The sequence below is a fragment of the Drosophila bipectinata genome, chromosome 2L (genome assembly GCF_030179905.1).
Source record: "Drosophila bipectinata strain 14024-0381.07 chromosome 2L, DbipHiC1v2, whole genome shotgun sequence".
NCBI classification, from domain to species: Eukaryota; Metazoa; Arthropoda; class Insecta; order Diptera; family Drosophilidae; genus Drosophila; species Drosophila bipectinata.
In genome coordinates this window covers 5,004,742-5,017,772 of record NC_091736.1, presented here as the reverse complement: position 1 = coordinate 5,017,772, position 13,031 = coordinate 5,004,742, and the positions used below count along the sequence as shown (strand labels likewise).

The 13,031-nt window shown below is 39.6% G+C and overlaps 1 protein-coding gene across 1 annotated transcript; it reads right to left on the bottom strand.

The window, feature by feature from the left end:
* Positions 1–2,138: 2,138 nt before the first annotated feature.
* Positions 2,139–3,313, bottom strand: LOC108124353 (zinc finger TRAF-type-containing protein 1 homolog). The gene is made up of 2 exons (XM_017239968.3): positions 2,599–3,313; positions 2,139–2,540 (listed from the first exon to the last, which is right to left on the bottom strand). The coding sequence occupies exons 1-2, from the start codon at positions 3,262–3,264 to the stop codon at positions 2,214–2,216; spliced, it is 993 nt and encodes a 330-aa protein (XP_017095457.2). The 5' UTR covers positions 3,265–3,313; the 3' UTR covers positions 2,139–2,213.
* Between the last annotated feature and the right edge of the window lie 9,718 nt (positions 3,314–13,031).

Here is a 13,031-nt window from a genome sequence, read left to right as displayed (position 1 = left end):
GTTTAAGGTACTCCGCTTGAGAATCGGATGAGAATTGAGGAAGATATAGCCATCACCGTGGGCCCTATAGGGGAAAAGCCGATTTTCAAGGGATCCCATCACGAAAAATGGACAAAAACTCTAAAAAATATTTTGTCTCAGGATTTTGATGCAGAATGGTGGGGAATCGATCTAGAAATCGTTTAAGGTATTCCGCTTGAGAATCGGATGAGAATTGGGGAAGATGTAGCCATCACCGTGGGGCATATAGGGGAAAAGCCCATTTTCAAGAGATCCCATCACGAAAAATGGACCAAAAATCTAAAAAATATTTTGTCTCAGGATTTTGATGCAGAATGGTGGCAAATCGATCTACAAATCGATTAAGGTGCTCCGCTTGAGAATCGGATGAGAAATGGAGACGATATAGCCATCACCGTGGGCCCTATAGGGGAAAACCCCATTTTCAAGGGATCCCATCACGAAAAATGGACAAAAAATCTAAAAAATATTTTGTCTCAGGATTTTGATGCAGAATGGTGGGGAATCGATCTAGAAATCGTTTAAGGTATTCCGCTTGAGAATCGGATGAGAATTGGGGAAGATGTAGCCATCACCGTGGGGCATATAGGGGAAAAGCCCATTTTCAAGAGATCCCATCACGAAAAATGGACCAAAAATCTAAAAAATATTTTGTCTCAGGATTTTGATGCAGAATGGTGGCAAATCGATCTACAAATCGATTAAGGTGCTCCGCTTGAGAATCGGATGAGAAATGGAGACGATATAGCCATCACCGTGGGCCCTATAGGGGAAAACCCCATTTTCAAGGGATCCCATCACGAAAAATGGACAAAAAATCTAAAAAATATTTTGTCTCAGGATTTTGATGCGGAATGGTGGAGAATCGGTCTAGAAATCGTTTAAGGTACTCCGCTTGAGAATCGGATGAGAATTGAGGAAGATATAGCCATCACCGTGGGCCCTATAGGGGAAAAGCCCATTTTCAAGGGATCCCATCACGAAAAATGGACAAAAACTCTAAAAAATATTTTGTCTCAGGATTTTGATGCAGAATGGTGGGGAGTCGATCTAGAAATCGTTTAAGGTATTCCGCTTGAGAATCGGATGAGAATTGGGGAAGATGTAGCCATCACCGTGGGGCATATAGGGGAAAAGCCCATTTTCAAGAGATCCCATCACGAAAAATGGACAAAAAATCGAAAAAATATTTCGTCTCAAGGTTTTGGTGCAGAATGGTGGCAAATCGATCTACAAATCGATTAAGGTGCTCCGCTTGAGAATCGGATGAGAAATGGAGACGATATAGCCATCACCGTGGGCCCTATAGGGGAAAACCCCATTTTCAAGGGATCCCATCACGAAAAATGGACAAAAAATCTAAAAAATATTTTGTCTCAGGATTTTGATGCGGAATGGTGTAGAATCGGTCTAGAAATCGTTTAAGGTACTCCGCTTGAGAATCGGATGAGAATTGAGGAAGATATAGCCATCACCGTGGGCCCTATAGGGGAAAAGCCCATTTTCAAGGGATCCCATCACGAAAAATGGACAAAAACTCTAAAAAATATTTTGTCTCAGGATTTTGATGCAGAATGGTGGGGAGTCGATCTAGAAATCGTTTAAGGTACTCCGCTTGAGAATCGGATGAGAATTGGGGAAGATGTAGCCATCACCGTGGGGCATATAGGGGAAAAGCCCATTTTCAAGAGATCCCATCACGAAAAATGGACCAAAAATCTAAAAAATATTTTGTCTCAGGATTTTGATGCAGAATGGTGGCAAATCGCTCTACAAATCGATTAAGGTGCTCCGCTTAAGAATCGGATGAGAATTGCGGAAGATATAGCCATCACTGTAGGTCCTATAGGGAAACGCCCCATTTCGAAGGGATCCCATCACTAAAATGGACAAAAAATCAAAAAAATATTTTGTCTCAGGATTTTGATGCAGAATGGTGGCGAATCGATCTACAAATTGTTTAAGGTACTCCGCTTAAGAATCGGATGATAATTGCGGAAGATATAGCCATCACTGTGGGTCCTATAGGGAAACACCCCATTTTGAAAGGATCCATCACGAAAATGGACAAGCATATTACAAAAGCAAAAGAGCAAAATTTTGTACACTTTATAGTATTGAGTTTATACCTTTATTTTTAGTTCTGGAAAAAAATATAATAATTGAATGAATGCAATACAATGACAGTTAAACTAGGGCATAAACATCCATAGGCGAACGACAATCCTTTGCATTGCTAGAAGACGGTAAAGGGCCATTGGGCTCTCCATTGGTAGATTCTCGTATACCTCGATAGTACGTGCAGTATTGACCTGACATTCAATCAGATTTGCTTTAATGTCCTGCCTTTGCGTGTCATTTCCGTGTCGGTTGGGCATCAACACAAGATATCGTACAGTGATGTCTTCTGGTGGAGGTACTTGCGCAAACAGGGTGGTTTTTACTCTCACTGGAATGTTGTCCAACGAAAGAAATATTTTCACTCGTAGGACCCATTGATTTCCATAGGCTTCGAAGCTCTGGTTAAAGGAAATAATTAGTACAATTGTTTAGTGCCGTATTAATTAGGTGACCAACTTGAGAATCCAGAAATCGTTCCTGGTACATCACACCCCAATCGTTTTTCCAATAGAGCTCCAAATTTCTGTAAAAGATGCGTCTTTGGCTAAGTTCCTGGTGAAATAAGATCGCTTGTTGTTGGCGCTTCCATTGAATAAAATCTTCCTTCTGGAGAGCTTTCAGTATTTCCTCGCCTTTCATTTTTGGAAATAGGCATTCGGCCTCGTGGGTAGGACTCATCTCGTAGACGCCCATCCAGTCGCAGCCCAGGCAACGATACTTACAGCTCACCTTTCGTTGCTGGCATTTGTTTTCAATGTGACGATCCAGTTCCTTGAGCGGCACCATCTGGCTACATTGGGGACAGTTTTTTGATAATTCCCACATAGCCTGACGGATGACGGCGTTCTGACTCAGCTCACTCCAGGACAACCGGACACGGCAGATTGGACACTGGGCCTCCGCGTAGATTATGATGGCATCCGCCAGAATGTGGCTAACACAATCGTTGCACAGGATGTGGCCCACGCTGCACTGGTAGCTCTTGTCCGGGTGGGGCACATCGTGGCAGACGGTGCATAGCATCAATAGATTGAGTCGCTCGCCAAGATCTGGCTCATCTGTTGCCAGCCGAGGCCTCTTGGGAGGACTGGGCCCAACGTCCTCATTATCGGCTTCCGACATGGTTTTGAGTTCAATGAATACTGGATATATGGGAGGAATATTAGTGTGAAAATTGCCTGTGTTTTCGAAGCCCACTTAGGTTAGGATTTTGGGTGTTTATTTTTAGTCAAAATTCTCAAGGAATATATCACATATATAAGATACTATATTTGTAAAAGAATATTTATAAAAATAAATATTTAGAAGGCCAACTCTCAGCGCTTTTGGTTCTGTCTGCTCCTGTCTGTCGTCATCTAAATTTTCATTGTCCTTCGGTGTGCGCTTTTCTTTCACATTTCCCGGCAACATTTCTTTGCTGCGTTATTTGACTAACTGCCTGACGTGTTTTCCTCACACTGGCAATAACATAAAATTTTACTATTATGCGTTTTAGCTGCTTTCCAGCATTTTAATACAATATTTGTTTTTTTTTTCCCTTTGTTGTTGGTGTTGTTGCTTGTGCCCGGGGCACATAGAAAGGTCCTGGTGGAGCCTCCAGTTGGAGGAGGGTGGATAGAATTCATGGACATGCAACGCCGTCTGAGGAAATTTACATTCAAATGTGTTTCGCTTAGATGCGAAAAGCGTCTTCTCGTCGCTGGAAAAGTACCTTAGTGCAGCCAATTCCCCCGAGCAGCATATGTTTCAAGAAAAGCGGAAAACTGTGGCCTGCCCAAGTTCTGGGGGGGTAGAATGGCAAAGCCAACGGATTTTTGATGAAATTTCAAAAAAGTTCCCACTTAGCAGCAAAATGACTGACATTAAATTGATTTGCAAGCGAACGACATGACGAACGGAATTGGTAAAAAAAAAACGAAAGGAAATTCCTTTTTGTGGGGGTGGTGTGTGTGGGTGGGGATGGGTGTATGGGCGTATTTGCCAAAAATCAAAATTCCATGCACACTTGAGCATTTCATTTAGAGAGCGAATGAGAGTTGTGAGTGGGTGGGTGGTGGCCCAAGTCTGAGCCCGGATGGTGTGGGGCTAACGTTGGGGAGTTGGCAAAAGTGGAAAATATTCAGGTTTCTTTTGTTGCCGCTCCCTCATTGGGCTCTGGGTGGTAATACAAATTTAAAGTTATGTTTTTTGCTCTGTGTGTGAATGCTCATTTATTCATTCCATCAGTCAGGTGGTGTGGTGTGTGCTGTGCGTGTGTTTAGCTTTTGTTTTCTCTAAATTTTCATAAATTGTTCCTCTTGCATCTCAAGTAAGGGACGAAGAACGGGCCACCGAAATGAGAAATGAATAAAATAAAATTTTATTTTATGTCTGCAACATGTGAAATTATTCTCATCGCCCCCAAAGTACGTTTCAGACATTTATTCAACATTTTCTGAATCATTAAATTTAACGCGACATTGGAAGGCGGCAAATAGTATTCAAAAAGACACAGTATTATATACGTTTCAGTAAAACCTAAATTATTGAAAACTAAATTGTCGCACATTACTGTCGAAAGGTGTGGCTTTTAGAAGGAAAAAATATATAAAAGTACTTATGACATATTTTTTAATTATTACAAAAGAATAACGACGATTTATTTTCAGAAGAAGTCTGTCAAAGTGTCGACTAAAGTCAGTTGTGTAGATCTGAAAATAAAATATTAAGCTAAGACATAAAAAATATATGTTTTTTGTTAACTTACCATCATAGGATATTCCTTTGATTTAATTTTGTTATCCTCGTTAAGATGCAGGTTCACAATATTTAATTTATTCAGAAATTCTCCATAAAACATATCATTCTGATCAGTTAGATAAGACAATATTAAAATACTGATGATGTGCAGAGGCATAAATAGATCCACAGGGTTAATAAAGTTTAAAACCAGGGAAGCTATTATATAAGCAAAAGTAGTCCCAATTTCTTGACAACTTTTTTGAAGTTCCATGATTGAGGTATTGGTTTTCAGGCAACTCATCAGTAGCTCCATTTGCGTTCTGGATTGCCAGCCCTCGTCTTTGATAAATTCAGTTATAAACCTGGCCATATCCCTTCTCCATTCAATGAGTTTCATTTGGTATAAAGCCATTGCCAAGTAAATAATGTTGAAGAGACTGTTGTAATATACTATGGAGACTGGATATACAAAAGGCTTTAGCTTCTTCACGATATCAATGGTTAGGCGGAGAAGTGCCACAAAAATTAGGATTCCAACAATCCATATATTATTCTGGGAACTTTCCTCTGAATAGTAACAGTTTTCTAGCTGATTTGATATATCCAATATCTTGTTTAAGGCCTTCATTATTTTACGCTGATAGTACCGTATGTGGGTCCAGGAAATAAGAATTATCAAAACACAAAGGCGACTTAGCCATTTAACAAACTCCCCGGTTAGAGCAATGCCCACGGTAGATGGAATTGATATCCACCTCATAAAGGTGACCAACACTACAAATCCAACAGGAATGTCGTACCACAAGAGACCAATTTTTAAAAATCCCAGAACTAGATTATACAAAAAATATGAATGCTGAACATATCGTTTCTTTTTTTCACTATATCTATAGGATGTTATTTGTAAAAGAAAGCCCGTCCAGTAGAGCAGCCGACCACACGTTTGTAGACCCATTTTGGACTGAACTCTAACAAAAGAGTATTCCTTTGACATTACCTCATATCCCCTAATTAGTTTGATGAGTCGAATAATGTAATATCGATTTGTTATTGCGTGGGTCAGTTTTTAATTAGCTCTAATGTGCAATAAATGGCGTTAAAGTGAATTGAAAATTAACTATCAATCAAGAAGTAAACATTAATTAATATTGATGTGACCCCTAAAAATTGCAGGTGCCATAACCCTTTATCTGTGAAACAAATTCAAAAATAAAAATGAAAAAAAAGGTAGAAAAAAAATCGATATAAATGCGGTTAAGTAAATTTTGCGTTGAACTGCTATCAATCAAGTAGAAAACGCCAGTAGGAACTCGACTCTCTCTTTGTCGTACTGCGATGTTTGAACTGATGGATGGCTGATTGATCGATCGGTCGTCAGTTGGCCAAATGTCGGGGCCTACGACTGATTAAGGCGCAAGCTTTCAGGGCGAAAAAACAGGAGGGGGATGGGGAGCTCTGTAAGCTGAGCAAGTGCGCTGCGTCATCCGAGAACACGCAATGTGGAAAAAGAAAGAAACAAACCAGCCAGTTAGTCAGTCAGTCAGTCATTTGGACGTCCGCCAGAGGTTTTTGATTGATGGATGATGACGATTGCCGACTGGGCGCTCAGATTCAGATAGCCACCTAAAGTGGGTCGACGCACCACTTGATCCACCTATGGTTAACGGGTTATAGCCCACTAAAAAGCCCCCGGGCACTGCGTCAATGGCACATTTAGCGCAGTTCTCAGTGATTGATAGAGCTGCAATGTTGCCAAACATTTGAATAAATAGAAACCAGCAGAAATTGATACTACTAATTGATATACTTACACCATTAGCAATAGTTTGAATTTCATCTCATTGGTGAGCAATTAATTTGTTAGCGATGAAGCTGATTCGCTTACATTTTGTTCACACCCTGACCCATTACAGAACACCATTAAGCAGTGTGACTCTTGAGGCCATTCAATGCCAACTTGGCTTTTACACATTCTTCAAATGCCTGTGGGGGCCCCGCTCGGCACCCAGAGTACCAGGCCGAGAGCGCGATGGCTCAGCGTTGACGCATGTATCGTCTAATACCTGATAAATCTGTCAGTTTAATGTTTAAATTGATATCTCTCACCACGGTGCCCGCTCCGGCTTGAAGTGCCACATCCACACAGAGTTATTGTGGGAGATCAAGAAATGGCTGGAAGAGGAAAAGCCACGCGACGGGGAATTGGAAAACTCAACGCTCTCCACTCTCTGGGCCAATCAAGAAAACAACACCAAAAAAATACTATATAACAGTGAAATGGAAAATGGGAAAGGGAAATCCAAGCAAATCCGAGTGGAAGGCAAACAAACAAACAAATCCACAAGATGCATTTGCTAGCGCAGATACAATTTAGATAATTTGTATCTCAACATTGTTGTCAGGCTGCGAGCGTTGACTGACAGATGTTTTGATTTGTGAGGGGGCGAATACCCATTTGCCCCATTTTGTTGCTAGTAGAGTGTGGCATGTACATACTTCTAGGCATGTATGTATGTTGGATGCGCAGCAGAGCCTCTTCAAATCAAAACAAATATTGAAAATAAAATGCCCAAGCATCCAATTGAACCGCCAGCCAGCGAAATCAGTGAAAGATTTATGAGCAATGCTTCTGGTATTTATGGCCGCCTCTTAAATTATTTTACAGCCCCACAAGGGAGCCTACTCCAGGGCCCATTAAAAGCGCATAAAACTTGAAACTAACCAAAAAACTTAATGCTTGTTTGTTGCATGTTTGTTTTTTTTCGCAAGCGAGTGAAAATAAATAAATACCCGAAACTAAGAGGAATCTGATCAGAAATCATTAGCCGGAAAATATTGGATGCACGCAGGGGATATGTGGATATGGACTTAGGTTTTTGGGCCAATTAACGCCATCGAAATTGTGGAACACCCATTGCGATCTTTTCTGACGATGGCAGCCAATTGAAATTGAAAGATATTTTCTATGTGGCCTAGGAACTGACAGAAGAAAATGGGAACTTTTTTTTTATTAATAAAATATATTAACTTTCAAACGGAAACCGCTAAAAATAAACAATGATATATTATCTAAAAGAATTGGTTAATACATCCGATTGCAATTGTGTTTGAATGAACCCAGGCCAATTGATCACTGCCACCACCCACTTGGTAGGCAGTGTTTATACACTTGGGGCCCACAAATCACCGGCAGAACCTTAAAACAATAACCCATTCATACATCAGCGTCAAACTGAGACAGTTTATTTGCTTAATTCGTATCTACCGCCAAGTGAATTTTCATTTGCACTTGCCTCGGCCTTCTTTTGTTGAGACATCAATCAAAGTTAAGGAAACCTGCGGTATGGGGAAGAAATGAATTATTTGTTTCTTCTATAGAAAGACCGAAAATATCACCTGTTAAAAAAAAAGAGGGAGAACAGAACGCGTGGCTCAATCAATTTTCCAACTGGGCGAAAACTTAAGCCCGGTGAATGAAAGCCGGTGGGGCAAGAGCGATCGCCGGTGATCCATCTATCATCCATCATAATGCGGTTTAGGCCCGAATCGAGAATTAATCCGTCAGCCCAGGGCCCTGGCCTATTGCCAAATTCACAATCGATCAATGGGCCTTTGTTGGCGGTAAAGTGCGGTGGCTTGGTGGCTTGTTGGTCAGCAGCGGCAGCTTTTGGTTGCCTTTCTTTGTTTTTTTGTTTAAACCTTCCGCAAGGCTTTGGCCAGTGGTCAGTAAATTAGAAAAAATAACACTAAAAAACAATAACGAAAAAACGAGGCAAATTAAGTGATTTAAGCGCTAAGACCGTTGATGGATGTGCCGGGCAGTGGAGCTCTAGAGTCTAGAAAATAATAATATATAAAATACACCTCTATACTAGTATGTGCGCGGTGAACTAAGCATGGCCAGAAGTTATCAATTACAAAGAGGCAGCGCCCACAATCGGACCAATTAGCCAGTCAGGGCAGTCAGGCCAGTCAGCTGTGATCAAAGGGGTTTGCGCCGCTTTCAACTTTGAGCGATGCCGCACCACTGGCGCCCGACACCACCCATCCGATCCACCCACCCACCAGAAAACCCAAAAAAGTATCCCACACCTTTGACACCGTAAAAAAAAATAAGATCAAAGATTAAGGTATCTTATTTGTTTATTTTAGGGATTATATCTTTTTTTATAATATTCATATTTTTATTTTTATAATTTTTACTATAAGGAATAAGTACATTTTTAAATTTCTCTATTTTTCACAGTGATATTAATATTTATATTTATTTATCCGCCGTGTGCCGCTTAATCCGAACCAAAAATTTCAGCTTCCCTTTTATTTTGTTTTATTGCCGGATTTGCATCTGGCGCAATTTGCATTTTGACCAAAAACCAAAAAAACCGCAACACCAACAACACGCAATCACCAACATACACATACCCACACTCACACACACACACACACACACACACTCGAACTGACGTCATAATTATGACTGTGACTGTATCGGGTCACTACTACTTCATAGATTTTTTCCCCTTCCGTTGGCTCTCAATGCTTGTATCTTTATCGCTGTTTCGATAATTGGCGGCGCTAGGCGTTGATTTAAAATAAACAATCCGGCCACCACCCCCTCAGCCCCTCCCTGCCATGCTCCAACTCGGAGTTATTGTTGTGTTTGCGGCTGATGGTGGTGTCAAAAATGAACAACCACAAAATCAGAGTTATTATTGCCGCATACTTTTCGACAACGAAAAATGAAGTGGATTGTGAAATATTTTCGAGCTTGGGGCTCCTGATTAAAATCAGGACTACAGATATGATTCATTAAAGAAAACTCTACTCCACAAAATAATAAACAAACTTGATCAATCAACTGAGATGTCTTTGTTTCTAATTATGTCTAAACACCAAAAGAAAAAAACTAAATCCAATAAAAAACTTTATTTATTTTCGATAAGATCAGAATTAGTTCTATACAAAGCCTGAAGACACTTTTATGTCTAAAATATCAACAAGCAACTATAAACCAAAGTATAACCGATCAACCTATAAAAGTTTTATGTTTGATTTGGTGCCTTTTACAACTTTAGTTTACAAGCAAAATAAACTTGAGATGATAATCACACATAACTTGAACTCGGTCGGTCGGTCGTTCGGTTGGTGGAAAAACACATCATAAAACTGAGCACTAAATAAAAACATTTCACAATTTTTGTTTTCTGACTCTGACCGAGCCAAATGAACATGATCGTAAAAATCGGAGTTACATGAGGCATAGCAGGTCCGATTCTGGGGCGTTACCAGATGGGCTTTGATAAAAAGTCAAACATATTGGAGACATTTCCCGATTTTACGACCGCACTAAACACGACATCGGACAGCAGCATCAGGGGCCGACTCAAGCCAAAGGGGGTACTACTTTCTCAAGACTTTCACATAAATAAACGATGGCCCATAAGGCAGCAGGCATCCACAGAATCCACCGAAGAGATCCAGAAATTCAGAATAAAAAAAACCACAGGAAGGGATCGCCGAAAGTGACGAGCGATTGCCGCCTGCAAGTGTCAATATAAAGTAACAACTTTATTGAACCTTATTTATTCGAGGGCGACCCAATAAAAAGGGTAACTTTATAATGATGCACATAAATAACACTCCGCCCCAGAACAAAGCAAACCCAAGTCGGCCCAGAAAACAAACCGATCAGACCTGACTAAGATGCGATTGACGGCGACGGTGACGATGACGAGGAAGAAGGCGCGCATGCGCAGAGACACAAAGAAAACATCTTGTCAACGACACTTGCCAGTGGAGGATGTGGATCTCCAGATCTGGGTATCCAGAAGACATATGTGGTTGTTTATAGGCAGAAAACTACAAGAAACTGAGGAAATTGTTGAAAGAAAAAGGGTTAGCCTCTGGCACTAACTTAGTTTTATTTAATTCATATTTCTTCTGCTACTTTTATATATTTTATTCAAATAATGTTATATTCAAAAGTCCCTTAACACTTTGAACTTTCTCCCACTCCATGAATCAGCATTACTCAGATAGACTTTGGTTATAAATTAAACCGCTCAAAAGCTCAACAAAATTTATAAAGGTGCCCGAAGTAAGTAAACAATATTGAACCGGCTTCACATTTAGTCTGAAATCGTTTGCATTAAATTAAAATTGTTTATTGTCATTGGCCGGGGGAAGCCATGTCCGAATCCATTGGCATTGGACATCCAATAAACGATGCTAAAAGAATCGTAAACTTACGAGCCCGCTGCTGAAGCTCAAACTATAAAAAATCGAAGTATCCTAAATCCCTTTTCAACTCTATTTTTTTTTTGTCCATTTAAGGCTTTTTTTTTGCCCCATCCTTTTCAATAGGCCAGACTTAATTTACCGTTCGGTCTGTTAACTGATCCCGCAGAGCTTAACTTTGTGGCTCATAATTTGCCAGTTCAGTGTGAATTTTTCCACGCATCCTGGTCCTTTAAATCCCAGATATAAACTACAAATAATGAATTTGTTTGGATAAAATGAATATTTCTCTTTTTTTCAACTATATATAAAATTAAAAATAAACCGCATAAATAAATAAAGAACTGGACACTTAAATTTAAGTTTATTTCGTCTCGATTTCATTTAAAATTTATTTCTTTTCAATTATTTAAATTTGTCATCGTGCAAGTTCCTCAGGTCCAATAAAACCCGAGACTTGGAACAAATTTCTATTTAATGATGACCATTTAGGAACGTTTTTTTTAGTGCCAAACTGATGATCTTTCTCCCAGGGTCTTTAGAAAATTAATGCCCCGTCCATTTAAATCGAAATCCATTTCGCCGTAGTAAACTCCTACATACATAATAGACATATTTCTTTTAATGATCTTTTGTGTGGTGTGCGTTGTTTTGCATAATTTAATGCCACTGATCCGAAACTCGAGTCGAAACTTGGCGAAATCTTTGCAATCGTCTTCGTCATAATTTGAATAAATGTTTTACGATCTAAATTGTTTGGTTTTTTGGCTATTAAAAACCGAAAACACTTTGATCAAGACGAACTCGGGGCCAAAACGAAACCAGATTTCGATTTCTAGATGTCATCGAGAATGGTTGTGAGAGCTCTCCGATCCGATCCGATCCGATCCATCCGATGATCAATTTGTGGAATTTTTCTAGCCGAGAGTGGCGCTATAAATTTCACATTTATAATTAACAACTTCTTAAACTTTTTATGTGTCTTCTCCTTTTGTCTTCGGCTTGGTGGCGGTTTTTTGATTTCTCATATTCATATCGAATTTATTCGTTGCCCGGCTCTTTGTGCCATTCATTTTTATGACTTTTTGTTAATTGTAATTTATTTGATTGATTTATCGAATGAATAAATATTGATCACGAACAAATTAACGCGGACGAGTTTTGCAATCAACTTGATATTTTAGTTATTAGGCGATCTAAAATGCTTTCAAGAAGCAACAAACCCACACGTGGATCATTTTATGGATTATTATACTATATATATTTCGCATATTCCGCTGCTCATCAGGGTAATATTTCAGCTTTAGCTGACTTTTGTTGGCCGAGATTTACGTCCCAATCATATTTCAAAAATGGATGGCGTCGGTTGAAAGAGTTAATCCCTCGACCCCATGAAATCTTCCATTAAAAATAAATCCGGGGAACTGCCGCAATCAAAATCTTGAGCAGAATCGTTCTATTTGACAACGCCGCTGCAAATAATTCATTCCCAGATCTCGTGGGCGCAAATTATATATATCGTATGGTATATACATACATATATGCAGGTCCGATCTGTTGGTTCCATTTGGGGATCTGCTTTTGTTGTCATCGCTGCTGAAATGGCAAGAAACGGAAGCGTTGACACTCAGACAATGACGAATGCCGTTCACCAAACACTTTTATAATTCGGATTATTTTGTCGTTCTTTAATTTTGAATTTTTAATTTTTTTCCTTATGAATTTTAGCACACGCTTGATGAGTTTTTAAGCTTTTGATTGTCTGTGTTCGCTCATTAAATTAATTGTCTGCCATTTGTATATTTTCGGGTTGACTTTTTCGACTGATTGCAAGAAAAATTGTACATCTTAAAAAGAATAAATTCCTTTCTACGTCAATTCCATCAGAAGAATTCCAAAATAATCAAAACCGAAGCTCCGAAACTAGATTT

What these genes read in the sequence shown, in the direction of transcription:
- LOC108124353 (XM_017239968.3), bottom strand. Translation starts at nt 3,264, where the DNA reads ATGTCGGAAGCCGATAATGAGGACGTTGGGCCCAGTCCTCCCAAGAGG. An exon ending in AACGATTTCTGGATTCTCAA is followed by an intron (nt 2,541 to 2,598) that starts GTTGGTCACCTA and finishes TCCTTTAACCAG; the next exon opens with AGCTTCGAAGCCTATGGAAA.